At 35.6% G+C, this 26,110-nt stretch overlaps 3 protein-coding genes across 8 annotated transcripts in view; 2 read left to right on the forward strand and 1 right to left on the reverse strand.

The window, feature by feature from the left end:
- Positions 1-4,519, forward strand: part of LOC127790380 (succinate dehydrogenase assembly factor 2, mitochondrial) — a 32,378-nt gene extending 27,859 nt beyond the window's left edge. For 2 of the 5 annotated variants that reach the window (XM_052319870.1, XM_052319875.1), the window contains exon 5: positions 4,132-4,519. In XM_052319870.1, coding sequence (XP_052175830.1) covers positions 4,132-4,278 — 147 coding nt within the window. In that variant the 3' untranslated portion in view covers positions 4,279-4,519. Of the gene's footprint in view, positions 1-455; positions 583-3,941; positions 4,020-4,131 lie in introns of all 5 variants that reach the window. The other 3 variants (XM_052319873.1, XM_052319871.1, XM_052319874.1) reach the window with 3 other exon arrangements.
- A 698-nt stretch (positions 4,520-5,217) lies between these two features.
- LOC127790378 (chromophore lyase CRL, chloroplastic-like) lies at positions 5,218-12,305 on the forward strand. The gene is made up of 9 exons (XM_052319866.1): positions 5,218-5,589; positions 5,692-5,741; positions 6,394-6,454; positions 6,556-6,591; positions 6,818-6,868; positions 7,954-8,046; positions 11,683-11,787; positions 11,889-11,981; positions 12,096-12,305. Exons 1-9 carry the CDS (start codon positions 5,422-5,424, stop codon positions 12,228-12,230), a joined length of 792 nt encoding a protein of 263 aa, XP_052175826.1. The 5' UTR covers positions 5,218-5,421; the 3' UTR covers positions 12,231-12,305.
- Positions 12,306-12,646: 341 nt separating this feature from the next.
- Positions 12,647-21,749, reverse strand: LOC127790376 (probable beta-1,4-xylosyltransferase IRX10L). Of its 2 annotated transcripts, XR_008020768.1 has the most exons (5): positions 21,172-21,749; positions 14,020-14,408; positions 13,586-13,827; positions 12,893-13,471; positions 12,647-12,822 (listed from the first exon to the last, which is right to left on the reverse strand). XR_008020768.1 is itself a non-coding variant. In XM_052319864.1 (4 exons), the coding sequence occupies exons 1-4, from the start codon at positions 21,275-21,277 to the stop codon at positions 12,958-12,960; spliced, it is 1,251 nt and encodes a 416-aa protein (XP_052175824.1). In that variant the 5' UTR covers positions 21,278-21,749; the 3' UTR covers positions 12,647-12,957. The 2 variants fall into 2 exon arrangements, 1 of the variants encoding a protein (XP_052175824.1); XM_052319864.1 differs by having other exon boundaries at positions 12,647-13,471.
- Between the last annotated feature and the right edge of the window lie 4,361 nt (positions 21,750-26,110).

The raw sequence follows: 26,110 nt of genomic DNA on the forward strand, positions 1-26,110 counted from the left end.
ACTCTCCGGCAATGCAGCAGCAGTGCATCTTTGGGGGGGAAAATGGCGAATTTCAGGAGGGTTTTACATAGAATCCCCGGAGTCCTCAATTCGTCGCCTTTTCACTCCCGAGTCACCGCCCCCACCTCACCGATCCACTCTCAATTTCTTCGCAGGCGAGTTTCTCTCTCTCTCTCTCTCTCTCTATATATATATATATATATGTGCGTATATGTGGTTCTCCAATTGATTTTTGGTTCTTTTTGGGTCGCTTTTGATGGTTTAGGCATTCCGTTGGCTCGATTTTGAGGTAGTTTTATTCTTCTAACCAGTCACTAGATGTTGATTTCTCCAACGAAGAAAGCAAAAGGCGCTTATGCAACAGGTTTGTTTAATAGGGTTTGGATTTTGGGCGTAAACTGAAGTATTCATGTGGTGGTGGTTTTAGCTGTATGTGCGGATGTATTGTTTTGTAGGCTGCTATATAGAAGCAGACAAAGAGGGTTTCTGGAGCTGGACTTGATTTTGGGGAAATGGGTTGAGGAGCATATCCATTCTATGGATGAAAATGGAATTAAATCCCTTGTTAATGTTCTTGACCAGGTGATTTTCTCCTCCATGTATTTACAATGACATTCTTTTTGCTTCTTCAACTCTTCAATGCTTACCTGATAAATATGCATTTGGAAGGATAATTGGGTACCATCAGTTTCAAGTTACTTAAAATGGGACATTCACATCAGCTAATAGGATGATCTGGTCTCTAGGTGTTCACACATCTTGATTTGGATGCATAGCTTGACAAGAGTTGTTAGTAAATTGGAAAGATTGGCTTGGTTTAATATTCTTATCACATAAAGGCATTGCCGCATTGTATGGGTGGTATTTGTAATTTGTGTTCTTAACTACAATTGTGGCATAGTGAACTGGGACAAAAATATCAGGATCTTTTAAGACCTCTTTTTCCTGGTTTCCGATGTAATTGTTCATCTGTTGTACATGGAATATTCTCCATGAACTTTTAGGAGTCAATTTTTGCTACTTTCTGGAGTACTGGGTGCATCGATTGAGCAAACGTATCTACCTGACATAAATGGCTATATCATATTGGATTAGCATTGCATGCTGTTAATATAGAAGATTGTCCAGGCTGCAAATGCCCTTATCTATGCAAGACTTGAAAACTATGAAAGGTCACATAGATAGGTGTTGTAGATAAATGGAACAAGAGGCGGAACCTATGCTCACTATACCTGGGCTATTCACTGAATAATATCAGTCCTTTTTGAAGTAGTGCAATCCATTTAGTTGGCTTTCTACAAATACTTATTAGTCTTTTAACTACTTGTCTTTTGCTCATGTTTTCTATAACAAGATCCTCCAGTGTTCATGTCAAAGAACCCAAATAACTGAAACCCTTTTTTGCATGGTGTCATCTTCCCTCCCTCTCATGGTTTTTGCGTGTTCTCATGTTATATCTCCCCCCATCCCCCTTTTTCTCTCTTTGGATCTAGTGAACAGATTACACTACTTTTAAAATGGATTATTCTTGTTGCTGCATGCAGCACTGCCTAAATCCAAACTGAAGACAATTCATTTTCTATTTTACTATTAGCACTTAAGCAGACAAGAAGTCGCTTAAAGAAAGACTCAGTCAGAAAATATCAGAAGATAAATACTCCAAAGATTGCCTTTGGGGTTGTAGAGGTTAATAAAAATGTAGATTTAGGGTCTCCTTCGCTCTGTTATTTAGGTTGTTGGGTGTATCCTTTTGAGACTACCCTGGTTTGAAATCAATTTTTTTCTTCAATACCCATAAGCACATTTCTCATCTACGTACAAAATATCATGTCACATACTCGTAGTTGGCTATGATGTAGCCTATTTTATATTTGTTTTGTTTTTTGAATTGTTTTCTCCGTTGTTTTACCACAAAGCTTGGGGGCCTGTAATGATTTTTAGAATTTTTGAACTTTATTCCCCACAATTTTTAGTGCATGTCCCTATCTTTCTGGCATTGGTGAGATGACCAAAATCCCCCTGGAAGTGGCAGTTGAGGCACTTCTATTTTCGGCAAAAGTTACATTCTGACCGCCTTTTGACCTTTATTTTTACCTACCTCCCGTTTTTTAAAGTTTTTTGTGATTTGGCACGCTTATTCTACATATTTCTAGGTGTTAAAATTATATTTCGTTTTTCAGATTTTTCTCAAACTGTAAGAAGGACCGAAAAGCTCCTGGAAGTGGCTGTTACACAACCACATCAGCAACCAGATTTCTAGTTTTTAGTTTTGGTTTGCCCTCTGTTAGGGCTTAAACAATTTGTTTGCTTTGAATTTTTGTGCAATCTTTGTTTGCTTTGAATTTTTGTGCACTTACTCATTGGGTGTTTGGGATATGTTGCTTATTTTTGGGATTTTTCAAACGTCATTTGAACCCTCAACAAGGCCTGTCTTGTTGGTTGGGATTTTTGGTCTGTTCTAAAATAGGGATACATCCCTTACTGCCCTTGAATTATTTTTGATTGCCACGAAATTTTACCACAACTGTAAATGGCTCATTTTAAATATATTTTCTATTATCGGATATTATTTGGAAACTTCTAAAGCCCTCTACTCAATCTGCCCTTGTCCATTTTTCCATTAACTCATCACTATCAGATTCAAATAGTCATTAATCATTATATAGAATATGGATGCAAGATTTCTTTCATTATCATATGATCATTTGAATTACATTAAAAGTTGAAACAGAGCATGAAATGTGGTCACCAAAAGGCATTAATATCTCCAAAACATACATCTTCATTGTCTGAAGATCAATATATCCCAATATTATACAGTTACATGAATGTCTATCATCATCACATCGAAAAAGAAAAAAGTAAACATTTAATCAGTTAGCAAAAAAGAAGAGAAAAAAACAGTTATTTCTCTGCCTTTTTCAGCCAGAAAACAGGGCTTATCTCCTCACTTGGAAGTCATCCTTCTCCCCTCCTTTAGCTTTCAATCTGGTATGCAAAAATACACACACATATGGTTTGAGCTTGAAGCTCAGTAAATCCTATGCAATCACACAGAAATGCAGAACGGGAACTTCTCATGAGCATACTTGTATATGACTCAAAAAGTCGGGGTTGACCAATGATCACTCCCTCTGAGTTTCCACAAATGGCAAGGTAGTAAACCTAGCAAGGAGAGCTTCAACCCATCTGGAGCAGTATCTTAGAGGCTACAGTACTCACTGAAACAATGCAACAGTCCTTAACCACTGCTGCATAATGCAATGCAAGGAAAAGGGCAATTTGACTTTACCACATGAGATGTCTTGGCCTTGTGGTTCCTTCCTCAACGCCCGGATCTCACTTCTCAGTTCTCTGTCAAGTTTTCTCTGAAGTTAGTGGGTTATGGGAGTATTTCTCACTTAGGAATTTGTTTTCTTTCTTTCAAAATCAAAATCTTCTTAAATAAGAGAATCCATTCCTGACCACCTGTACCAACCCACTCAATTACAACAAGAATTCTGTTGTAACCTCCTAAAAGTTATTTTTGGCCAAATACGTTGAATTGAGTATTACACTCTGATATATATAATTGTAGGTTAACTATTGTGGAATAAGATACCACGTCCAGAAAATAAAAGGCTTATCTGGATACTTAAGACCATACTTCAGGAAGAAGAAAGGGCATCCCATGGGGCTGGTGGATGGGTGTACCATCTCCACTTGAAGATCTGTTTTGTGGATCCTTATGCTTTTTTTTTTTTTTTGTGTGTGTGGGGTAAATGTGAAGAAATGGGAAGCTCAATAAGTGGGAGTGAGTTTGTCCCTGTCAATCTTTCCAAATTAAGACTATTCAATTTATGGCCCAGAAAAATTTACATACATTTAGGGGTTGTAATTGAATTTCACCTGTGTGTAGCTGACTCTTCTCTAATTGAATCAAGTTTTTTTTTTACCTGCAGGAAAATCCAGATTTGTGGAAGTGGGTGACAGACCAGGAAAAACCTCCTGAGAGTATAGAGGCTAATCCTGTGAGACATGTTCTGTTCTGAAAACTCTCTCCCTTTTTTGTTGTCTTTCTGGGTTCTATTTGGTAATCTTTTGCCTGTTCTTCCCAAATTTTGTGTTAATATAACATACTTCCAAAAATAGGTTTTTGCTGCCGTGCGTGAGAATGTTATAAAAAATCTGAACAACCATGCTGCCCCTGAAACAAGGGCAAACCCTGGACGATCATGGGTGAGAGGATGGGACGATTTCAAGAAAGGACGGGACAGCCCTGTATCTGGGAACCAGTAGCTCGGACACAGCACACAAAGCCTAGATTGTGTCATGGAGTATGTTCTTTTCTATCTGAAGAAAAAATGGTCATTTGTAATATATATATATGTTTTAGGACGACCTTGACAGAAATAAGAGCTAGCTATGGGAATGCCAAGATAAGAGCCATGTTCTCACAATTGACGTTGTTCCTCGCATATGTAGTGCATCAAATGCAAAAATAATCGAGTTACTTGGTATGCGACTTCCAAGTTGGATCGATCTCTTTGTACCTCGTTCTAGAGCTGAGTTGAGTTGTGTGTGTGTTTTTTTCTCTCATTTTTAGTTTTTTTTTTTTTTCATTATTTTGGTTTTGATCGAGAAATTGAGATCGGGAATATACATGCGATAAAATTTTAGATAATAAAATTTTATAATTTATTGTTTTATAATCTCACTCACTTTCGTTGTTGAAATTGTCAATTAGTTAAGATTCAAATCATGTGCGGTTCAGAACTATTGTGGGTCTAATACTAAATACATGTCTGATCACATGAATTCAATAGACTTAATTATAAATCTAAAAAATGGTCTAAATGTAAATTTGTCAGTTTCAATTTAATTAAGAATAACTAGGAATCATGATCATGACGAATGTCATATTTTCATTAGATAAAATGTAATGGTATGTAATTTTCTTTAATTTTTTTCTAATAAAGAGATGTTACATGATTGATGATATTATTATCAATCATGATTTTTATTATTATTTTTTAATTAAATAATATTTTTTAGTCTACTTCCAAAAAAACATGAGCTGCCACCACACTTTGTCTTACATGATTTTATTTAATATATTTTAATATTTTTAAAATTTAAAATTAATTTAACATAAAAAAATAATAATATCAAATAATTGCTCGTATTAAAATGCATTTAATGCTAAATATTTATATTTATATTCTGATCCACAAAGCCGATAAGCGTGGAGAGGAGAGAGGAGTCTGACGAGAAATCCTCTCATGTTCTGTCTTCTTCACCAGAGGCAGGGGGATTGATTCCAATTCAAGAATTCCAACTGAACTGAGGGTGAGGGATTCGCGAAGAAGATGAGTTCTGGCCCAAGAGAAAGGCCGTCGAAGCAGCTGTAGGCTGTAGCACTAGCCCAGGTAGTGTACGGCGATGGGAACCGGCTCGGAGCCGAGCGGCCAGGGTTGGAGCCGAGCTCGCGGCGCCGTCTTGAAGACGCTGGCCTTGATCGGAGCCGCAGTTTTGGTGAAGCGGCTCACCAAGTCCACCACTCGCCGGGACCACGCTCGCGCCGTCGCTCACTCTCTCGCCGGCCAGAAGGTTCTTTTCTTTTCTTCTCTTCTCGTTCTACCTCTCTGATCAACTCAGTGTTGTTTGCTTTCTGATAGTAATTATTCATCGCTGTTGTTTCGGAATTGGCAGACCTCGCGAGAGCAAGCTTCCAGTGCGCCTGAAGATTACTTCAATTTCAGGTACCTTTGTTTTCGTATGCATCTCTAGTTCCCAATTCTGTGCGTGTTTCTGTGTAAATGTGTATTAATTTCTATTTCTATAAAATAAGCGTAATTTAGCCGTTTTGGTGGTAGTCTCGGAACATCATTTCCTTCATGTTGGGTTCTGGTGTTAATTTGTTATGTGCTTGTTTCCATGTATTGATCTGTGAGACATAATTTGATTTTGGCATTGTGTTATGGCCGATTTTGAAATTGCATCATTTATGTCTAATGATGCGCTGGCATTGCCTCCAAAATCGCACCTTTGCTATGTGACTTGCACTTTGCAACATAGTTGGGGTGATATTTGGAACCAGGATTTGTGGAAAAGGGCAAGGTCAATGAAATTATTCATATGCATGGAATTTCACTAGTATTCAAATTATTCTCATTTCTGTATCTACCAAATAAATAAATAAATAAATAAAGTTTCAATCCTCTTATTTGTCTTTACTTTCATTTCTTTTTTCTATTCACAAGCCCTAGTTTTAGCATACTCTAGTCCACAAATAAATAAATAAAGTTTCAATAACTTCTTTGTTTATTCTTGCTAACAACAAAATTTTGACAAGCTGTGTCTTGGGAAATTTGTTCAAAAAGTTAAGAGCTTTCTTCTCATTCACTTTTGTAGATGGCTTTCATGCCCAGCTGCAGAGATGGTGGATGGTTCAAAGGTTCTGTATTTTGAACAAGTTAGTATATTAACTTCCTGTACTACTTTTGCTCCTCCATTTTTATTTTCAGTTGTGAAATGTTTAGCTCGTTAAGCATATCTCTTTTTGGCGCTTGCCAGGCCTTTTGGAGGACTCCTCATAAGCCATTCCGACAGGTATACCATCTAGCACATCTCTGCATCATCTGCCTGACCTACCTGCTCATGCAATTCAAATGATAGTCAGAGTTGTTTTCTCTGGTTTTCTGTATCTGCCTTTTCAAAATGGTTTATTCTTCTCCTGTAACTAATTTTTGTAGTGACTAGCTTCTAGAATTTCTTTAATTCAAATTTTTGAAAAAACAATTTCACGTGATGGTTTTTAATTGTTCTCTTGTTGCAGAGATTTTTCATGGTGAAGTCTTGCCCAAAGGAGATGAAATGTGATGTTGAGGTGGGACTCAAGTTTATTTTGTGTACCAAATTGTACTGTTTTTTCTTGTTGGTTTTATCTCTGTAATTGCTACACTGTATTGACATGCCATATCAGTCATCAACTGGTCTCTGTTGCAATATTTTGAGTATTTCTAGCAGAGGATAATGAGATTTGATGTTTTAAAGATAGTTTAGACATTGTGTGAGAAGAATACCAAATAGACACACCTATGAGGGGAGTGTATGAAATGAAAGAAGTTTGTAGCAGAAGAGGTAGAGGAGACCAAAGAAAAATTGGCAGAAAATTCTTAAGTATGACATGAGATATATTGGTCTTAGAAGAGTAATGGACATGGATACAGATGATTGAGGAGTGAGAATTTATGTAATTTGATCACACCTAGTTGGTTTAAGGCTTGTGAAATGATAATGGTGACAAAAACTTAGGTGTATCATAAATCTAACCACATCTTCTTAGCTGATTAGTGCTTGCAAAATGTATCTTATCAAAAAATAAATAATTTTTTATGGAAGGCATTGATTAAAAGTGTCTGAAAGTTCTCGCTACTAATGCTATAATCTCCTGATTGATTCCATTGTCTATACTTGATACCGTACTTGGTAGAAGACTCTTGTATAATATGAGTTATAAAGTTCTTATAGAAGATAAGACCATAGATAGAAATAGTTGGAGAGTTATAATTCATGTATTTGATCCCACATAGTGGAATATAAGGCTTGATATTTTGTTATTTTTTGGTATCTAAAACTTGATAAACTTTGGATTCTTCGTCTTGGTTATTAGCCTTTCATTGTGGAACAAGAATATTTGAGTTCATTACTGGGAAATTATAGTCTATTAGCTCAATGGTTCTTGGAGATCACCTTCATATGCTATCTACATTCTGCATTGAAGCATTGTGCTCTTATATTCTGGAATTGATTTTCCACTTTTACTGGTTCATATTCCTTCAGAAACATAATGTTTTGCTTTCTCCTTTCCCTTTACTCTGCATGCCAGTGCTAGAAACTATTTTCATTATCATATATCACCTGTCAAGACAACTAACGTTCTTTTGTTTCTTAAATCTACTAATTGAGCAGCTAAGAACATATGCCATAAGAGATGCAGAAGAGTACAAGAATTTCTGTGATCGCTCAAAGGACCTACGGCCACAGCCAGAAGAAGTTATTGGGGTACGTTTCCAGGCACATCAAAACCATAATCTTCTTTGGAAATGAATGTGCTGGATGTAGAAAGTTTTAATAATTTGTTTTGCAAAAAGTAGTGTCAGTCCCTAAAGAAAACAGTTCCACTAGTTTATCATACTTTACAAAAGTTATAATAATTTGATGACATGAATAGTAATAGAGGCAGACTCGTGGTTATCGATTATACATCTTAGATGTCTAAGATATATTAGTGAATCACGGGGTTTGTGGACTTAGTTAAAGCCACTTTCTGCCCCTACTTCCACTAATCAGAAGCTTTCATGCCCTTGCCTGCCAGTCTCATTTTGCATCTATCCTTGGCATGGATACTACTAACTTTTCTGCTGCTTTTCCTTTCTCATTTACATATGAACTACTATAACAATTTCGAAATCAATATTCTGGAAAGGAGTGCAAAGTGATGAATATCTGGAAAGGGATGCAAAAATTGATGAAACGCATACTTGGTTTAGTAATGTACATCATTGACTGCACAAATTTTGAATCATTAACAGTCAGTTGATTCCTTTTATATTACTATTACATTTTTCATATTAGAAAATACAAGGTTTCCAAATAAATAAAAGCAGGATGTACGCTGGAAATGTAATACTCAATTCTGAAGGGACAACTTTTGTGGAGTATCTAGGACAATGAAGGAGGTCTCTTTTCTTCTTCTTCTTCTTCTTCTTCTTCTTCTTCTTTTGTGAGGATAAAGCAGTAGTAAGTGACCATTTACTAGTCAAATGTCCCATCCGTCATGCATTAGCTGTTAACTTAATATAATGCAACAGGAAAATGGAATTTGAAATGAAAAAAGCAAAAAATGGTTATTGTGAGTTGTGAACTTTTCACAAAGAAAAAGGAAAGATAGATTGAGTGGTCATTCATTTCATCACATTTTTTGGTATCAAGAATTTTTGTGCACGGTGGCTCTGTGTGTGGGTCTGTGAGCTACTTTCCAGCTTTCTGGGTCAAGGATAAATCATAAAAAATGATGCGTCTTTCTTAGGCTTGACATTTAGTAGTTACAACAAGTTTCCACTTCCTGTGCCTTAATCCATGTCTTCTATTTATTGACATTCTAAATGACATTTGGGGGGGGGGGGGGGGGAGAATCTCTCTTCTCCTCAGTCACGTGGGCTGCCTGCTCGCTCTGTCCTGAATATATGAACAGGAACAAGCCGAAGAAATGCAAGAGAGGACTTATGGGAGAACCATAAATATTTGATATAATTAATTGAAATTGGAAATTAGAACAGGCGATCAAGTTTGAGACCTCATCCGTGCCAATTTAGTTAATACAAAATGTAACCCTCAAAGATATCTGACTGCCGCAAGTAAACCACATAGTATAGTACTTTGAGAAACCTCAATCCATGAGAATCTGTGGGGCAGTATTCTCTTGATTAGGAGTGTCAACTGTCAAGTGAAGCATACACATTCCCCAGCATATTCATTCCAGGAACTTAGTGGGTGTCAGGACCCTACGTAGAACCTGGGGTAAAATTGTATTTTGTTTCCTATGGTTATAACAGTGGGTGGGTAAGCACTTAGTAGGCAGTTAGGAGAGTGTAGTAAGCTGTTAGCCTGTTGGAGGATGTAACCATCAGATTGTTAAGGTTGTAACCACCAAGGATTGGCGGGAAAGGGGCTGTATAAGAGCTCCCTATTCAATAATGGAGGTAACGAATTTCATAATCAAAATTAATATTCTGTTCTCTTTTCCATTTCTCTCTCTCGTAACTCCTTGTTCGTCTCTCCCTCTCGTTCTTTCCCCCTTTTCCCTTCTTCCTAACCCTAATTCCCCTCTCAAGAGGAGAAATTTCCTTGTCAGGACCAAGGGACAGTGGGTTGGAAGAAAGCTAGTTGTAGTGGGAGTGGGTCTGAATGCAAAGTTGTCCGTGTTTATTTTAAGGTGTTATTCTTCATTTTTGAACAAGTCTTGGAATAGGTCTTGTTGCCTAGATATTAAGCCAAACCCCTGTGCGCACACACCTGCCGGTGGGGCAAGGCGGGGGGTGGTTGCGGTGTTGAATTGGCCCTTTTCAATTTTAAGAAAATTTGACCTAGTTTGTAGATTTAGTTTAAAATAATTTTATGGTGATTTGAGATGTTTGTAACACATGAAATGAAACAATACACAACCAAGTATGAGAGATTTATAGAGGTTCAGCTCTTTCGAGTCCCCACCTCCTCACTCTTTAAGGTAAACCTTGATGGTTCTACTAAATAGAATTTCGAGCTTTTAATGGAGCTAGAAACCAATACAATCCCTTATTGAACCAAGAAAAATTTCTCGTAACCAAGAACAAATCCTTTCGCACCAAGGTGAGAATCCCTTACTTGAGTAAATATTCTGTTGGAAAAATTGAAAAATTGAAATCTTCTTGATAGCAGAAAACCAGGTGATAAGGTTGTTGGGATATTTTCAAGTTAAAGTGATAAGAGATAAGAGATAAGAGAAGGCCACAAGATAAGAGGATAAGGCTCCAAGAAAGAAGGGGGTTAAACAGTCCTTAGCAGATAATTCCAGCAGAAAATTAAGATTAAGTTTTGATTATCTTATCATATCAGAATTCAAATGTATTCCTGTATTTTAGGAAGATATTTCAGTTGTATTCGTGTATATATACCATACTAGAGATCAATGAAAAACAGGAAAAGCAGTCCTCTTTCAAATGAGTATTCTTCCTACTTGTTTTAATCCTTCTCGGGTACTTCATCTAAGGTACTCAAATACATCTTCTTGGTATTCAGCTTGATTGAAATTGTTCATATTCCAACTGAAAATCACTATAACTTACGGAGCTTTGATTACAAGAGAAACAAAGGTGTAAATGAAGATCTCCTTCAATCAGTGCTGCAACTTCAACAACACACTTTCTTTGCCTTGAGAGAAGTGAATGCTCTTGCAAGTGTTTCCAGATTTTTGTATGTTTTTGTGGCTCTATAGATTTCTGTTTTGTGTGTTTTTGAAGATCATGGAAACTAGGGGAAGGTATAGGAGGTTGTTTTTATTTAGACATATGAATTCCTTAGTTTAGGCTTCTGAATAGGGCATTATTGAGTTTCTGCCTTGTTTCGAACGTCTAAAAGTAAATTTCAGTCAGCCGTCTAAATAAGCACTGTTGCATTCTGGATGAGTTCGGACGTCTGAGGGAAGACCTTCATATGTCCAAAACAAGTTTGCAATGGGAGAGGGGTTTTTGGAATGGTTTGGACGTATGAGGGGATTCCTTCAGACGTCCAAATTGGGCTTAAAATCAGAGAGGGGTTTCTAAAATGGTTAGGACGTTTGAAGGGATCCCTTCATACGTCTGAATAAGGCTTAAAACATGGGAGAGCATTTTGGATGTGTTCAGACGTTTGAAGGTCATCAGAATATCAACAGGTTAAGCAAATTGGTTTGAACTTTTTTGTTATCATCAAAATAATTTTTTTAAAATAAAAATACAGTTATACGCTTGAGACTAACAGGTCTAATCCCTTATCTACCCACATGGCTGGGCTACTATATGTTTCAATACTCTCTTCTCTTTTTTTTTTTCCGTTCTTTCTCATTTTATTTGCACCACTCCTTTTTCTCTTTCCACCGTGACATGTTTGTATGATCTGCAGGACATAGCAGAACATTTGACAACTATACATCTCAAACGTTGTGAACGTGGCAAGGCCTGCTTATATGAAGGTTCCACTCCACCTGACGGATTTCCTAATTCTTGGGTATTTACCTATTCATTCTGTTTTCTTTGTCAGAAATGTAGTTTTTTTGGAAGCTGTAATACCCTTAGGATCAATTACTTCTGTTTACTCTCCCGTGACAGAATGGTGCTACATATTGTACCTCTGAACTTTCAATCTTGAAGAATAATGAGATACACACCTGGGATAGAGGCTATGATGACGATGAGAACCAGGTTAGTGTAAATGGCCCTCGTATCTCCCTGTAAATACTTATATAGAACATTCATTGAAACATCAAGTAAAGATAGAAGGGAAACCCTGGTAACAATAATTTTATTTTGTAACAGGTTTGGGGAGTGAAAGAAGGTCCTTACATATTCAAGCCTGCACCTGCTTCAAGTTTTGTTGATGTTTTTTCTCCTGTATATTCTCCTCAATCCTCAGACAAAACCATAGAGGGTTCATTTGTTCTCCAAGAATGATCCCCTTCACATATTATGTTATCACTACAACTAAATCAAACATCATATTATATCTACGAAGTGTTGTGCTGCTCACTTCAAGTTTTCACATTTATCTATTTTCTTGAGAATGAATAGGTCTGTTGAAGCATGTGAGCATTTGTAAATATTGAGAATATGTAATCTTCCTCTTTATTTTATTGAAAGGTTTTTGTAGCTGAGTTGGGGCAGTTAATTAGTTAATAGTAAAGTTGCTCCTTTGTTATTAGAAAGTTATGAGTTCCAAGTTGTCAAAATAATTTCTTACAAGAAAAGAATAGAGTCGGGTACCAAAAAAGAATCTCTCTACTTTTACAAAACAAGGAGCCTCATAGCATGCTAGAGACATTCTTATTTTATGAGATGATTTGAATTAAAATTCATATAACCAACCTAACTTAAGATGACCAAGACTTGGTTGTGTTGCTCTTATCATTATGAAATATTAACATTCAGTCCAGTCATAAACTCTCTCAAGACATGACATCCCCAGTTGTTCCTTGATCTTAAGTTGAGCTACTAAAAACAGTGGTATAATCACCAAGAGCCTTGAGACAAACAGTATAATCCTATACTGCAAAAAAGAAACGTACAATCAGATACATTTTGCTAATCAAAGATGCAGACAATGCTGAGAATTGCACCTTCATTGCAATAACAAGATCCTAGTCGACAGGGCCACATAATCATCGATCACTTGCTGGTAAAGCTACCACGGTTTCAGGTCACCGACAGGGCCAGCCGTCCAGTTTAAGACGTTCTTACCCGGTCTCAAATAAATGGTCTTTTCGTGTGGCAACTTACGTGCAAGTCCATTCAAAATCTGATGGAATGCATCCCCTGGTTGTGCAGGTTGTGGAAACAGCATTGCCTGCTTCATTGAAGGATTGGCAAGCAATCTCTGCTTCCTCAAGATCACTTCTGGAGGGATTGAGGTGAGGATTGTGTCTAAATTTGGCACATCTTTCTCATCCGCAAAGACCCCAATTTCTTCCCATGGGATTGCATCCGCAAAAGGTAGAACAATGTCATCGGCAATGATGACAGGGATGCACCCGAATATCACTGCTTCAACTAGTCTTGGACTCCATGGTGCCCATCCCAGTGGGCACAGACAGAAGACTGCTCGCTGCATGTCTTCGTAGTATGTTGTAGGGTGCTCTGTTGAGATGTCGAAGAGTGGATTATCCTTGAAATTCTCCCACACGCTTGCTCGGGCACCTCTGCGAAATTGGGGAAGACAAGTAAGTTAAGGATCTTTTTTGGCTTTGGTTCTCTTGCCAACAGGAACTTGAAACAAACCATAGAAATTAAATCTTGCCTTGGTTGGGATATACCTGGCATAATAGCCACCTTCTGGGTCATTTCCCACGTCATAGAATAGGCCCCGAAAGTACACAAAAATGGAACGAGGAATCTCTGGAGGTATCAGATGGGCCTGCATTTTCTGAGGAGGAGCATATGGAGGAATTGTGATTGAGCCGTCCTTTAAGCAAACATGATTCCTTTGGCCAAAAGTTTGAACCAAAGTAGCTCGTTGGAGCAATGGAAGTATTCCTCGCTCAATAGCTTTTTCTTCCTGTAAAATGAGAATGGTTAAATAAGAGTTGAAATCCGGAAGAAAAATACCAAAATAGGGAGCATGTGAAATTTTGGAAATGTCTCAAAACAATCGATCCATGGTTCCTTTCATGGGCTCTCAAATAACAAATTCAAGAACATGATGAAAAATAACGGCAGAAGAAAAATGAGGGATAACAAAAAATCTTGCCTGGTAGTGAAAGCATGCCCCAAAATCATGGGGTACTATGAAAAAGTGATCGGCCCCTTCTGTCCTATTCCAGTAAGGCCAGTTGGAAGCAATAAGCTGTATTGCACTTCTCATCATTCGTGGCGATTTAAATGGTAATGGGAGGCCATTTGGTGTAAGGTCACAGGTGGTGTATACAGGGCTGTAGAACCAATCAGCTTCCTCAGGATTGAGGGTTCGGACAGGGCTAGATAAAAGGAAGCGATGCATGTAAATCTCGGCAGCAAACATATGGGTGAGGCATCTAGGATCCTTCTGCAGGATCTTCTTGTTATATTTGCTTGGAAGCTCATAAACAAAAACTTTCAATCTTCCAACGGGATCATCTTCCAAAACGTCTCCAGCACTACCTGAAATTTTGTAGACACTAGCTCAATCAAACACAATTAACTTCGAAATTTTGGGCGCATTATTTATATTTAAAAAAGTAGATTCAACTTAAACAGTAAACAACTAAAATAGGCCAATAAATTATCAAATTCAGTAAAACAAGCAAAAATTTTCATTAAACTTTCAAAATTTTCCAAGGACAACATGCTAGAGGAAAGATGTGAAATACAAGGACCTATATCAACTATTTAAATACATTTAGGTTGCAGTGGATAGAGTGATATGAAATGATGTCTATTTGAAATGACAGAATTTCAAATAACACCTTTTTCGCAGTGATTTCAAATTCTTCTACTTCTTGGGTTCAAATCTAAATCCTTTCAATGATAATGCATCCAAACAACAGATTTGAAATTTTAAATTCCAAATGATAAATGATAGGATTGAATGTCCCTATCCAAAAGGACTCTTAATGCCTTGTATCACATTTCAATTGTCCATATATAAACTTCCACTAAAACTTTAGATGTTAATGATCATCTTGAAAAGTGAGCTTTCATTAACCATCAACCATTACATTTCAATAGCAATTAAAAGAATAAAAAACAAAAGGACAATAATGTTTTGTTCTCCTTCATCATCTTCTTCTGTCTTCTAAGTAACCACACACAGATGGAAGCCATTGCCTTGGAGAGGCAGCAACAAAATATGATTCAAGCACTACTCCACTTACAAGATGCATGGATAATATAAAGTGGAAATAAAGGTAAAGTGAGAACAATTCAACTAAATCTTTTTCCAACTACTAGGAATTGGCTAAATGGATCATATCTTTCTTTATCATATCAATCCAAATTAAATGGCTCACTCCTCCCCTAGCATTACTACAGGGCCTCAATGGGAATGAGTGTCATCCAAGGAAATTACTGGTTTTGGTTTTATATGCCCAAAAAAACCATCTAATGCATTTTCTCATTGCATCTTTAACATATGTTATGCCTATAATGTCATGGATTTTTTCATTTAACCTTCTCTCCTGGTCTTGCCACACAGTTACTACAACATTTCTTGTCTTAGTTGCATTCATTTGTAACATTTTGTTTCTTAAAATAGCCAGTATTCTGTATAGCAAAGGTTGAATGACCTGCAGAGAATATAAAGAAAGGAATCAAGGAAAAGTTTACAATAATAACGATCCTCTTTCAGATTAAAACATTCTTTGACCATTAATGAAGTAAGCCACCTTCTGACCACTTAAGTCCTTGATGTTTTCCCTAGTTTTCTTAGGTATATTTAGCAAATGAACCTTGTAGGTCCAAATTCTCTTAAGGTTTGCTTCTGATTCGGACCCTGCCATTATACTAAAAATCCAAAAAAATAACATATAAACAAGAATTTTCACAAGTAATGAAAGCAGTCTTCCATTTGGTGCAGCTGCCATCACATCATGTTACAAACAAGTACAATAAGGGAAGTTAGTAATGCAGCCATATGATATTGAAACCAAATAATTCAGGCAACTAGAAAATAAGGAAACCAAAATCCAGTTGCGTGGTACTGAAACCATATTTGCTCAACTAAGTTAACAAAACTTTAGCCCAACTTTTTCTACTGGAATCATTATTTCAGGAGCCACTTATTCTATTATACTTGTCTTACTGGGATAATGCCTCCACTGTGAAGTTCAATGTAGCCAACCCCATCTAGTGAGATTAAGGCTTCTTGTTGTTTTTAAGGGATGGGAGCCTGAGGAGTTGCTGACCAGTTCAGAACTTCAGATAGAACTGCATAACCAGCAGTTAACATTCCCATAGATCTGTTCCTGCATTCAGCAGATAATATATCTACATACTCGGTGTGAATACACCAAGAATGATACTTGTTTCAATAGATACTTTAACTAGTTCTGGGGGCATCCTCAAAAGAATCTTATGAAGAAATCCTATGTTTTTATGCTTGATATAAGAAGTCAGCTTCTGGATATGGAGACAAAAAGAAAAGATCTTCACCACATAAACAGAGATGACTTGATAGTACAAACTTGGTAGCTACAAGAAACACCATTAAGTCAGGTAGCGAGTGTAACTACTGACATCTACTATAGATTTGAAAGAAGTGTGAGATGTCTGCCATCATCCCTGTTAGAGCAATGATCCAGTAAATTAACAGTAACATGGTTCCCGTTGGAAGTCTTGAATGGCACAGGAAAGAAACAAAGGGCTCTCATTAGGAATCTCTTCATTCAGCAAGTTTATTATTGGCCTTAGGCCAACAATCTATCTGCTCTTCCAAAATTCACACCTTCCATGTATTGACATGAAGTGGCATTTGAAAACATTGAAGCTTTTGGTCCTTTGCAAAAAGCTCCTTGCACTTTTTGACTTAGTAATGGCTACACTGGCCTAGTATCGCAAGTCTACCATGTCATCCTGTTGACTATGCTGTCATAAACAGAAGGTAATAAGACTATACACAAGTCAATTTAACTAATCATGTGGATCGGCCTAATTTGCATTGTAGCACAGCCAGTACAAGGATGAAGCTTGAGACTAGGGCAATGTGACCCTATTATGGATTGTCTTTGCATGAAACTTTGTATCCTCTATTGAAATTAATTAGATACTAATCAACTTCATTGAAACTAATTAGATGCTAATCCAACTCAATCTGAATAGTGATGGTGCAACATATATGTTAAGAATTGTGTGCTCCATTCTCAACACCATAGCTCCTGGACTAGTCAAGTTAATTCAAAGAAAGAAGGGACTGAAATAATAGTTTCAGTGGTAAGGGCTTTCCTAATTGGAAGCTTGATATTGAAGCTTATGATGCAATCAAGAGAAAATATGGTGAAGTATAAGGCCTTGGGGGCACTCACAATCATCACTCCTCTCTAATATTGATTGACTAAAATGGATACTAAATAACGTTGTAGTAAATGATACTATCAACCTAAGTATTACAGATCATGATTTTCAATAATGATCTATTCTTTGTTCGAGTTAATCATAAATAAACAGATTTCTTGGAACATCACAGCCATTTACTTTAGGCAAATTCCACGTGGTAAACTTAAAATATAGTCAAAATACAAACAGCACCCTTCAGTTCTCATAAGAACAACTGATTGCCCCATCAGAATTTACCGATTGATGGAATGAATTGAGATAGTCCAATAACAATATTGCCCTTAACTTTAAAAAATACATTCTATTCATGAAATTTATGTCTATACGTCAAACGTTAGGAACTAAAACAGAAAAGATGAAAACAACAAAAGAAATAGATTAACAAGATCAATGAAAACAAGAAATATATTATCAAAAAAATAGTAAAAAAAAAAAAACTAAAAAAGGACATAAAGAAACTCAAATTTAGTAATAGGAAAACCTGTACCTCTCCAACCTGTACCTCTCCAGCCAAAGAAGGCCTGTCTCTCCCTTCCCTCTCTACTCTAACCAGCCATCACCATCACTCAACTTCTCTCTATCTCTATCCTAGATCTAGCCATCACTATCCTTCTCTTGCCTAATTTCAGAATCCAACAAAATCCATTCTTCATATATGTGTGTGCTTACTATGTGTATATTCTATACCAAAATCAACTGTTTATGTACCTCTCTTTTTTGTTCCCGTTGATGATGATATGTTGCTACGGGTTTAAACTAGGGATGGAATTTAACCCAGTCCCATAGGGGCCTCCCCAATTGGGGTGGAGTTAGTGCTCATTGACTGGTTCGGGGTGGGGGTCAGGGATTCCCTAAATCAGTTTAATCAGGGACAGGAGGGAGATGGTCTTTATATACCCCACCCTGCCTATTATAATATTTAAATTAATTTCTATCTTAAAAATATGGATACCGAACCAAATACCCAATTACCCCATAGCCCACCACCCATTTTAGGCCCATGACCCAAACCCAAAGAACAGAACCCAAACTCACCCATATCTCATTTCTCAAAGCATGTTGTAAGCAGAGAGCAAGTTTTACTCTCAAATTTCCCAAATCAATTTTGCTCCCTGCTCGCTATAAGTGTAAAGTGGTTTGTTATTTTTGTTTATTATTATTATTATTGTAATTTAATAGCAAGATTTTGTTTATATTGTTGAAATTTGAGAGCAAATTTTGTTTATTATGGTTGCAAGAAGTTACGTTACATATTGTTTCATTTATTACTGGTGGCAGGTATGGGCGGTTTCAGGGATCTCTGTTATCCATTGGGTGCAGGGCGTAGGGTAAGGAATGAAGAATTAGGGTCGGGGTTGAGGTGAGCAAGACCTTCACCCGCCCTACCCTGTTGCCATTCCTGGTTGAGACCAATCAAAGTTGAATGGCTAGGTATGAGCAAACAAAATTTTTTGAGAAATTACAAAAATGCTTAAACAGAGTCATAAAAATTTTGGCCAAAATCTTCTAAATCCAGATTTAGGACAAAAATTTGACTTACTCTGGATGGAAGTTGCAACAGTGATGTTGTGGGGCAGTTAAGAGAAACCTTTGATTTTATGTGGTCAGATTTGATTTTGATATGAGGGGTTGCATGGCGACCGTATGTGGGTTTGGATTTTACTTGGGGTGATGGGTTGCAGGTGTACTAGAGGTTCCAGCGTGGAGATGGGTTACAGGATTGTGGACTATTTATCAAGAAGTATTTGTTCAGATCATATTTTTAGTATTATTTTAGTTAACATCTGGTTTTAATCATTGCATTTTTAATGATAACATCATGGATTATGTAACTCAAAATTATTTATTTTATAGAGTTAACATTTAAAAATTAAAAGTAATATTTTTAATGATGTATATTAACATTTTTTCTTGAATGAGTTGTTAAGGGCAATATAGTCAAACTATTTACTTAATTCAGTTTCCATCTTGGTTCCAAGCATGAGAATTAGAACTCAATTATAATTTTTCATGTTTTGTTCCAAACAAAATAATCAGAATTTTAATTCTTTTAGAATCATTAAACTCTGGAATTAGAATTTGGATTATATAAGAATTGGTTCTGAACTAACTAAGAATTTTGAAAAATTGAATACTTGACTTGGTCAGCTTCTATTAGGCAACTAACAGATTTTAAACAGCAGGAATTTGTTACAAAACTCAAAAATAAGTGAAGCCAGAAAAGTTTTTCAAAACCAAGTGTATTTTAAGATACCTAGAATTGCATGTAATTTATCTGTTATTTTAATGCAAAAAGTTCACTTTCACTAGATTGCGGTCATTTGATTTAAATATTTCCCTGGGAAAACTTTTAAAAGAAATATATATAGAACACTTATAGTGATTGCATTCAATCACTATATTCATCATTTTCAGGCCGAAGTATTATGTATGTCAAAATAGGTATTCCAATTTGTAAATCAGTACATGTTTTCTAGTACTACAAGACTCACCTGCTTTCGTTAACCCCAATCCCTCATCCCTCAGGTGCATTAGGTTTCCATAAGTGATTCATTGTGCCAACCTCATGAGGCCACTCATGAGCCTCTCCTATCTCTTTTACAAGGTTAAGCCCCATTTGGCTAAGACAAAGCATGTGATTCTATATCCCCAACCCAAGGATCACAAGGCATCCTTGCATACTTGTAAATAGATGTCCTAGTATCAACCGCCTAGCTAGGCCATGCTGCCAAGGTATCACCATCAGCCCAGTCACTTGCACTAGACACAAATCCCCAAGTTAGACAATTAGTTTATCTCACAAAACCCCAAGTTAGACATAGAACGTATGAAATTAATTCAAGATCCTTGGAGACCTGTGAATCAAAGTTTGGAGTCCCTAGAGGGTCTCATCAAGGCAGTAGACCATACTCCCTCAAGTGGGAGCACAAGCCAACTTGAAACTACGCCATGAAGTTTGGTAGCCATTGCCCGTAGCAATGGGCCAGAGCAACTGTCCATAATACTTAGATGAGCAAAGGTTTGGCATAAGAAACTTCATACTTATGATGAGAATATTCCTTGATAACTCTAACACCCCCCCCCCCCCCCCCCCCCTCCCCCACCCCATCCCCCCTTCTTTTTCTTTTTTATTATCAGAAGATACTGGAAAAAGGTATTAGAAAGGTCAATTTTCCCTATATTACACCCAAAAAAGCTAGTCCAAGATTCTTACAGCCCACCCATTTTTGTAGAAAAAAATGTAGCCACTAGATGGAGAAAATATAGCAATGAGTATAGGCTTTACATAACAGCCATGAATTTAATGCAGCCATTTCTAAGATGATTGATCAACAAAGGAACATTTCTACATAAATTTTAAAACCACGACAATCCAACTCCAATCAAATAAAGACTGGATGTCATGCATCATGTCCACAAGGGAATCATGTATTTGTATAGCCCAAAAGGTTTCCAAAATTTACGCTTGGTTGAATGTTCAATTATAAGACACAAGACACAGCATTTACTTCAATACTTAATTCATTAAGAAATAAGGAAATTGTCAAGTCAGAACAGTCAACAATTCGACCCCCAATTTTAAGGTAAGTAACACCTAGAAATCAAATTAGAGAACCCTGCTCTGAATTAGGAAAATGCGCTGCAAAGTTGCCAAAATCTTTTTATTATTTTTTTTCTGTTCTTTAGTTTTTTGGATCCTAAACGTGATTAACTCACAGCCCCAGAAACGGAAACAAATTCAAATCCTATATGTCCGCAGCTAAGTAAACATGAAATGAAAGCCAAAAACAGTCGATCCAAGTGAAACCATGATAAAATCACTTTATAAAAGAAGAATTCCAGAAGGGAAATTTCCGGGAAAGAGAAATCCCACCTGAGATTCGCTCCGTTCGTTGACCCCTGCCCAGCTCCACAGCTCCAATCCTCAGCACGAAAGCAAGACAGAGAAGCCCAGAGACGGCCCAGCCCCAAATCTTCATCTCTCCTTCCACAGAACAAATCTGAATTTCACAAACGAAGAAGCCAAAGCAAAACCCAGGAAGGATGTTGGAAAGATGCCCCAAAGAAGAAGTCCACTTAAGAGGAAGAAGAGAATCAGACAGTTGGCAAGTCACTAGTAGAGAAATGGTGGTAGTTGTTACAAGGGGTTTCTTACAAGTTGGGGCTCGAGACCGGAGAGATAGATTTGGTGAATTTCAAGCAGAATAGACAGAGACAGCTCAGAGGAAGAAAGACAAGGATTGGAACTGAGATGGGCAATGAGCAAACGCTTCAAGAAACAGGGAGAAAAGGAGAGGGTTCAGCTTGTTTTGTGGAAATATGGAATTTCTTCCAAAAATGCTTCCTTCTGATGTAGAAATTGCGGGTACAAGTAGAAGACGATGCTTCCCAGAGAAGAAGAGCTCTCTGGTAACAATTCTAGGCTGCCTTGACAAGGCAAAGGCATGGCTGTTCAGCTTTCAACCTCCCCCATTTTTATTTTATTTTTATTTTCTATAAATTTGATTTGTGTTAAATTTGTTGGCTTAGATGCTAACGAATGGAAAACATTTTTTCTATTTATTGGAACAATATATTTTATAGGTTGGGAAATATGTAACAAATGAGAGATGAAATTGTTAGGTGTTTAGATGGAAATTACAGATAATTATGGTAGCTTGTTATTAAGCTTATTACTTTATTAATTATCTAAAAAAACGATATTGTGTTATTAAAAATTTTATTAATTAATCATTCATTATTAATAAAACTAAGCATTAATCACTCCTTTGAGAAATATGTCCTTTAATCCATCAATTAAAATTTTGTCATATTTCATCATTCAAGTTTCTATTTTTGTTCCCTTTAACCTTTCGATTAATTTAACGTTAACAATTAAATCAATGATTACACGTAATATAAAATTTTTATTACATGTTAAATTAATTTTTTAAGCTAAATATATAAGAGGCCCCTATACTATTAAAAAATGTGACTTTTAGCCTCTTAACTAAATTTTTTGTATATTTCATCCACCATTTGTTTTTATTTTTTTTAATTCTTCAATTAATTGAGAATTAAAGACTAAATTAATGATGATAAGTATTAAGACAACAAACTAATTTTAATATATTACTTCTTTTTACCATTATTTATATACTCAAATTGTCAATATATTGTGTACAATCACAAGTCTATCAAATGTCTCACAATTCTATTAAAAAAATATTTGTCAAAATTAATCTGATTTGTTATAGAGGTTTCGTTTTATTTATTAGTGTTAATTCAATTGTTAAATCTCTATTAACTAAAGACTTGAAAAGAACAAAAACAAATGGTTAAAGTAGTCAATATGTCAAAATTTTATTTAAGGGGCTAAAAGCTATATTTTTTTAATAGTTTAGGACCTCTTATTTATTTAGTCTAGAAAAATTAATTTAACGAATTCAACCATTAACTCTTAGTTAACAAAACAACTAAAGGGAATGAAAATAAATGGTTGAATGATGAAATATGGAAAAAAATTAGTTGAGGGAATGAGATCTCATTTCTTAATAGTCCAAAAATCTTGTATGTATTAAGCCAATTAGGACTTGTGAATGAAGACTTCAAGCTATTAAAAAAGTTCTAAGTATATTATTTATTGACTTAATATATACGACGTTCCCTCAATAATTAAAAAATATATCATTTAGTTTTTGATGTGTAAAATGTTAATTTTCAATATATCAACTATTAAAAATTATTGTTTTAAATTTTTGCCATAACGAAATGTTAGTGCGTATATAAATACGCTCGTTTCCATAACACATCACATGAATGATCAATTAGTAGTATTTGAATAAATTGACTAGTTTGTTATACTCTCTCAACAATTAAAAAATATGGTGTTTGATCTTTAATATACAAAAAAAATCAAGATTAAGTATCTCAACTATTAGAGATAATGTAAATCAATTAAGGGCTCATGAAATTTATTCGAATAGTAACAAGGATGGTCTTAAACCATCTTGGGCAAGCCTTTTGGAATCAAGTGGCCCTCGCATTCCCACCAAAACTTGAGTATGTTCCACCTCAAGTTTCGAGAAATGGAACTTGATGAGTAAAATTACCTTTGAATGTTACTGAAAAAAATACAACATATTGGATGACCTTTTTAGTGGGATATTTTATAAAGAAACAGCTAATATTTCTGGTGGTTTAAAATATTGCCATAAAGCTATGAAAATGCTATGGGTTAATTGAGGTAATTTCTTACCATTGTGGTTTTTATTTCTTTTGATTTGATACACAAGATTAGGGTGCGTTCTCTTTACTTTTTAATTTTCAGTTTTGAGTTTTGAATTTATTTTCAAATTTATGTTTTGGTAGTCTATTTTTAGAAAATTGAAAACGCGTTCTCTTTATCATTTTGAAAAACTATTTTTCAAAACAAAAAATTAGAAAACGTGTTCTCTTTGAAATTTTGAAAATATTTTTTTAATGATATTTTATTCAATAAATTTGATTATTAAGTAAATTATAAATATTTAATGTTAATATATTATTAAAAATATATATACATTTTAAAGTTAATAAATTTTATAATATTTTTTCCTATTACAATAATAAAATATGAATAAATAAATAAATAAATATATTTTGAGTTTTGAATTTATTTTGGATGAAAACACTCAAAACAACTTTTTGTTGTTTTGAGTTTTCTTCACAATTTTTTTTTTATTTTCAAAAATGCATTTTTAAAAACAACAAAGAGAACGTGTTTTCATTATTTTATAAAATTGAAAACTAAAAATGACTTGAAAACAGTAAAGAGAACGCAACCTTATATGTTGGGTGTGTTTGATGCTGGACCATGGCATTTTGAGAAAACATTATTTTTAAGATGTTAGGAGCCCAAAATGCTTTTTTCCAAGATTCCCATACATCAATCCCTATGTAGGTAAAAATTTTTAATGTGCCTATAGAAGGATGGTCTCTCAAGTGGTATGCACATGTATATGTGAAAATGCATGTGTCTTCTTCCTTTCCTAGATATATTGGGTTGGATAAAGGAATAGATGAATTCATAGGTGAGCTATTGGCATGTGTTTGGGCATAATCTATCTAGATGTCCTAAAAATCCTAGCTGGATTCAGGAAAGTTAAATAAAGCCTAGGTAGGTAAGCCTATTCTTGAGAATAATAAAGGGTAAGGTGTTGAGGGTGGTCAAAGTAAGGTGGTGGGTAAAAATTCAAGTAAGAAAAGAAGAGAATCACCTTAGGTGTCTCTTATTGAGATTGCTAATAATGCATTTGAGGTTATGCAAGTCAACTAATGTGGGCTAGTTGATGGAAACTCGATTTTGCTCTCTTATGGGGGAGGATATGGATACTTTATCTTGGAAAATTAAATATTTCAATGGAATGCGAGTATCTTGATAGGACAGGAATGGATATAGAGTGTAACACCCCACTTAATCAAGGCGTGTTGTAACCTAGGAAATTCGGGACTTATTTTCTTTTTTTTTTTTGAAATCCCTTTCACACGCTAAATTTAATTATTCCCGAAATTCTCATAAACCTATCTAGTGCCAGACTATACAATTCATACACTAGGATTAAACAGAATCTTATATAGTGGAAGCTAGAATCGAACCTGAACATAACATCTCATACATTGGTAACCGAACATGGTTCTTGATACAAAATCCTTCAAAACTTGGTACAATACATAAGCTTTCAAAATACGACTTAAAACATACATTCTTGTCATGACATAGTACATATTACTTGAAATATCTATGCTGAAGCAAAACATGGTACAACTTGTTCATTTCTCGACAACTTGTGTCATTACACTTCTTCGGTTTCCGTACCTTCACTGCAAGTCCTAACTGGAACGTTTGAATGTTCTAGGGGTATAACCGAGTTAGATGATGAACCATCTAAGTAAGAGTACAAAATGTTTATCATGCATGTATGCAATGTCTTACTTCTTCGTAAGGGGTAATTGCACCTTCATGCTACTCACCATTTTTACGGCTACCTTTTTTGAAGCCGAGGTGTGTGGGAGCACCCTTGGTAAAGCAACGGTGCTAGTTCGTACTCCTAAATGGATAAAATACGCGTGATCAATGATATCAACGTGTACATATGCATTTCATAGTCATGTCATGTATGCAATCTACGTGATGGATACATAGCAGCGCATGTCAATATGATAAAAACATTCCCGAGAATCGGGGTTTGAAACATAAATCACTTACGTAGTACCAAGTACCTACTTAAGGGTATATCACTTATAACCATACAAAGTTTATAGAAATACACTTATCTTTCAAAATCAAGATGCCTTGATAAGCGTGTTGACCTCGAGAGATGTGCCAGACGTGCTATTTCTCAATTCTTGGCCTCACAGGTTCCTAAACATCAAATTTATTTCAAAATATCAATTTCCTAATTTTCTCATAATTTTCATAATTTCTCCTTATTTCCTCAAAAAATTCATGATAAATATCTAAACCCTCATTTAACCCAATTTTTCTTCACTAATATTCTTAAAATAGCATTTCTAGACTTTTAAAATTTTCTTGCAATTTTTCAGATTTAATTCCTATTTTTTCTCTATTTTTCATACTAACAAAATCACAAAATAATTAATTAATTTACCATTTTCCATAAATTTTTTCCAAAATAAAGCATCAATTAAATTCTAGATTTTTTGAAATTTTTTTCCAAATTTTTGAAAAATTATTCCTATTTTTTTTTTTTTTCCACCTGGCGCGCGTGTGCAACCCACGTGCTGCCTCCCACACCTCGGGCGCATACCCACCACGCGCCCAACTCCCAGTC

The sequence above is a fragment of the Diospyros lotus genome, chromosome 14 (assembly GCF_014633365.1).
Source record: "Diospyros lotus cultivar Yz01 chromosome 14, ASM1463336v1, whole genome shotgun sequence".
NCBI lineage: Eukaryota > Viridiplantae > Streptophyta > Magnoliopsida > Ericales > Ebenaceae > Diospyros > Diospyros lotus.

Excerpts from the sequence above, each read along its gene's own strand:
- LOC127790378 (XM_052319866.1), top strand. The coding sequence starts at position 5,422 with ATGGGAACCGGCTCGGAGCCGAGCGGCCAGGGTTGGAGCCGAGCTCGC. Across the intron at positions 11,788-11,888 it reads ACGGATTTCCTAATTCTTGG|AATGGTGCTACATATTGTAC; the intron begins GTATTTACCTAT and ends CTCCCGTGACAG. Across the intron at positions 11,982-12,095 it reads ATGATGACGATGAGAACCAG|GTTTGGGGAGTGAAAGAAGG; the intron begins GTTAGTGTAAAT and ends ATTTTGTAACAG.
- LOC127790376 (XM_052319864.1), bottom strand. The coding sequence starts at position 21,277 with ATGAAGATTTGGGGCTGGGCCGTCTCTGGGCTTCTCTGTCTTGCTTTC. Across the intron at positions 13,828-14,019 it reads GGGCATGCTTTCACTACCAG|GAAGAAAAAGCTATTGAGCG; the intron begins GCAAGATTTTTT and ends CTCATTTTACAG. Across the intron at positions 13,472-13,585 it reads GAAGGTGGCTATTATGCCAG|AGGTGCCCGAGCAAGCGTGT; the intron begins GTATATCCCAAC and ends CCAATTTCGCAG.